This window comes from Hipposideros armiger, unplaced genomic scaffold, assembly GCF_001890085.2.
Source record: "Hipposideros armiger isolate ML-2016 unplaced genomic scaffold, ASM189008v1 scaffold_1820, whole genome shotgun sequence".
Taxonomy (NCBI): Eukaryota; Metazoa; Chordata; class Mammalia; order Chiroptera; family Hipposideridae; genus Hipposideros; species Hipposideros armiger.
This window is the reverse complement of record NW_017733170.1, coordinates 18,650-21,656: the sequence shown is the minus strand read 5'-3', so window position 1 is coordinate 21,656 and position 3,007 is coordinate 18,650. Positions and strand designations below refer to the sequence as shown.

The 3,007-nt window shown below is 44.1% G+C and overlaps 1 protein-coding gene across 1 annotated transcript; it reads left to right on the top strand.

The window, feature by feature from the left end:
- Positions 1 to 2,157: 2,157 nt before the first annotated feature.
- LOC109378238 (malignant T-cell-amplified sequence 1-like) lies at positions 2,158 to 2,736 on the top strand. Its single transcript, XM_019634687.1, has one exon. It carries the CDS (start codon positions 2,191 to 2,193, stop codon positions 2,734 to 2,736), a length of 546 nt encoding a protein of 181 aa, XP_019490232.1. The 5' UTR covers positions 2,158 to 2,190.
- Positions 2,737 to 3,007: the final 271 nt, after the last annotated feature.

The following is a 3,007-nucleotide window of genomic DNA, read 5'->3' as shown; positions in this document are numbered from 1 at the left end:
TGAACATTATTCTAGGTATTTCTGGATGAGATTAACATATTAGTTAGTAGAATAAAGCAGACTGCCCTCCCTAATGTGGACAGGTCTCATCTAACCAGTTGAATAAGACAAAAAAGATAACTCTCCCGAGTAAGAAAGAATTCCTCCTGCCTGATCACTTCTGAGCTATGACACTGGTCTTCTCCTGACTTCGGACTTGGACACAGACTACAATTTATACCATTAGCTCTCCCCATCCTCGGGTCTTTGGACTCAAACTGAATTATACTATTGACTCTCCTGGGTTTCTAGCTTGTTGACTGTTGATGTTAGAACTTCTCAGCCAACATAATTGTGTGAGCCAATTCCTCATAATTAAAACACACACACTCACACACACACACACTTATACACATACGCAGAAATACATAATATAGGTAGAAGCTTCCAAGAATGTGGAAATGTATGTGACTTTTCCACTGTATATCCAGCACCTGTTCTAATTTAAGCATGTGTTTACTGGAGAGGAGAAGTGTCCAGATAACAAGAATTTGTGCTTATTCTTTTCACCCACTGGCAGGAAAAGAAAGGAACCAGATCTGTGGGAAGAGGAAGCATTTTTTCATTCATTTATCAGTCACTTATTGTGTATGTAGTACGAAACAGCTTTTCTGCTAAGTGAAAAAATAGGGGTAAGACACATAATTCCTGCCCTCATGGACCTCACACTTCTTAGGATGACAAGTAAAATCCTAATTAACAAGGTGACTTCCATATCAATCTTAAATGGGTATGGATGTAATAAATGGAGTTTCAAAATATATGAATACAAAGCTAATGGAACCGTAACGGGAATAGATGCATAATCATAGTTTCAATGTGCTGTGATTTCAATATGCTGATCAGTAACTGATAACGAGTAAACAGAAAATCAGTAAGGTATAGAGGAGACCTGAACAACTCTGTCCACCAATGGGGCATCATTGGCATGAGCAGAGCGCACTGGACCCAAATAAAGCAGAATACTCATTCTTTTTAGGAGCACCTGGAACACTCATCAAAACAGACTGTACTCTGGGCCATAAAATGAGTTTGGATACGTTTAAAAGGATTGAAATCCGGGCCAGCCGAGTGGCGCGATGGTTAAGAACTGGCTTGGGATGCCAGAGGGCCCCGGTTCGGATCCCACATATCCGACACTGCCCTCCACAGCTAAGATGCTGAACAACAGCTCAACCTGGAGCTGGGCTGCCGAGAGTCGCCTGCGACGGCATAGGCTGCAGCCCCTGTGGCAGTGGGTTGCCATGGGCTACGGTGTGTAGCCAGCAGCCAGCGTGAGCGGCCAACAGCCACAGTGAGCGGCCGTCCAGAAGACGGTGACTGATCTGCCTCACCCGGGAAGAGCGCAATGATGGTGCCAACTTGGGCCAGTGAAGCGACGTCCTCCACAACTAGACTGAAGAACAAAAGGACAGCAACTTGTCTGTTTCCCTCCCCCAATTCCCCAGCGCTGTTCCCATCCCCCCAATTTCCCAATAAAAATCTTAAAAAAAAAGAAAAAAAGGATTGAAATCCAACATTTGCATCCCTCCTGCCGCAAAGCCTCTCCTCTCTGGGTGCCGGTGGAGAGAGCACGGTAGGGACTAGGTTGCATTCAAGGGTGACAGGTAGCAATGGCTTGCCATTATACAGACCTGAGCTCAACAATGTCACAGAGCGTGAGGGCAGTGAAAGATTGTGAGAGATGTGGAAGAGGAACAATGAACAGGACTCGACCCCTCTTAGTGACAGTGGGGAGGCAGGAGAAGCCTATCAGCCAGGAGTCGTTCCCTGGTTTCGGGCTTGGGTAAGTGGATGGTAATGCGGCTTCCCAGAAATAAAAATAAAAATAAAAGACAGGCCCCCTCCATCCTTCTCTTCCTGCAACAAGGATTGTTTTAACTTTTCTTCTTTCTCAAGCCCAGCCTGGTTACCTACCTGTGGTGGAAGGGAATCCGCAGCCCCAGACTGCCATCAAAAGCAACACCAAGTTCAGAGGAGCTGAAGTAATTTTACGGAGAGCCGTAAAGCAAGTCCCTTTCCAGTTCACGACACAAAGTCAGACAGACTCTGCCGGCCTTCCTCGTGTTAGTGTCTCTACCCAGCTCTCGCGAATTCAGTTTTTTTTTCATTCCAGGCCCTTTTCTACTGTTACCCCCTTCACCTTGGATCATGTTCAAGAAATTTGATGAAAAAGAAAATGTGTCCAACTGCATCCAGTTGAAAACGTCAGTTATTAAGGGTATTAAGAACCAGTTGACAGAGCAGTTTCCAGACATTGATCCATGGCTTAATCAAATCATGCCTAAGAAAGATCCAGTCAAAATAGTGCGATGCCACGAACATATAGACATCCTTACAGTAAATGGAGAGTTACTATTTTTCAGACAAAGAGAAGGGCCATTTTATCCAACTCTAAGGCTGCTTCACAAATACCCTTTTATCCTGCCACGCCAGCAAGTTGATAAAGGAGCCATCAAATTTGTACTCAGTGGAGCAAATATCATGTGTCCAGGCTTAACTTCTCCCGGAGCCAAGCTTTACTCTGCTGCAGTGGATACGATTGTTGCAATCATGGAAGAAGGAAAACAGCATGCTCTGTGTGTCAGAGTCATGCAAATGTCTGCAGAAGATATTGAGAAAGTCAACAAAGGGATTGGTATTGAAAATATCCATTGTTTAAATGATGGCCTGTGGCATGTGAAGATATATAAATGAGACTTAGAAGGAATACACTTGGGCTAAATATGGACATTGTGCTCTGTGTGTGGCAGCATGAAGACAATACCTCAGTGGTTATGCTGAATAAATTCAACAGAAGCTAAAATCAAAAGTAAAGATTTGGATCTTGTCCATATGCCTGTGTATCGTCATGTGCACATGTGTGTGAGTATGTATGCCTGTGAGTATGTGTGTGTGTGTATGTGTGTGTGTGTGTGTGTGTGTGTTTGAAGAGGAGTAATTAGTTTAGATTTTTTGCCTTGTCTGT

What these genes read in the sequence shown, in the direction of transcription:
- LOC109378238 (XM_019634687.1), top strand. Translation starts at nt 2,191, where the DNA reads ATGTTCAAGAAATTTGATGAAAAAGAAAATGTGTCCAACTGCATCCAG.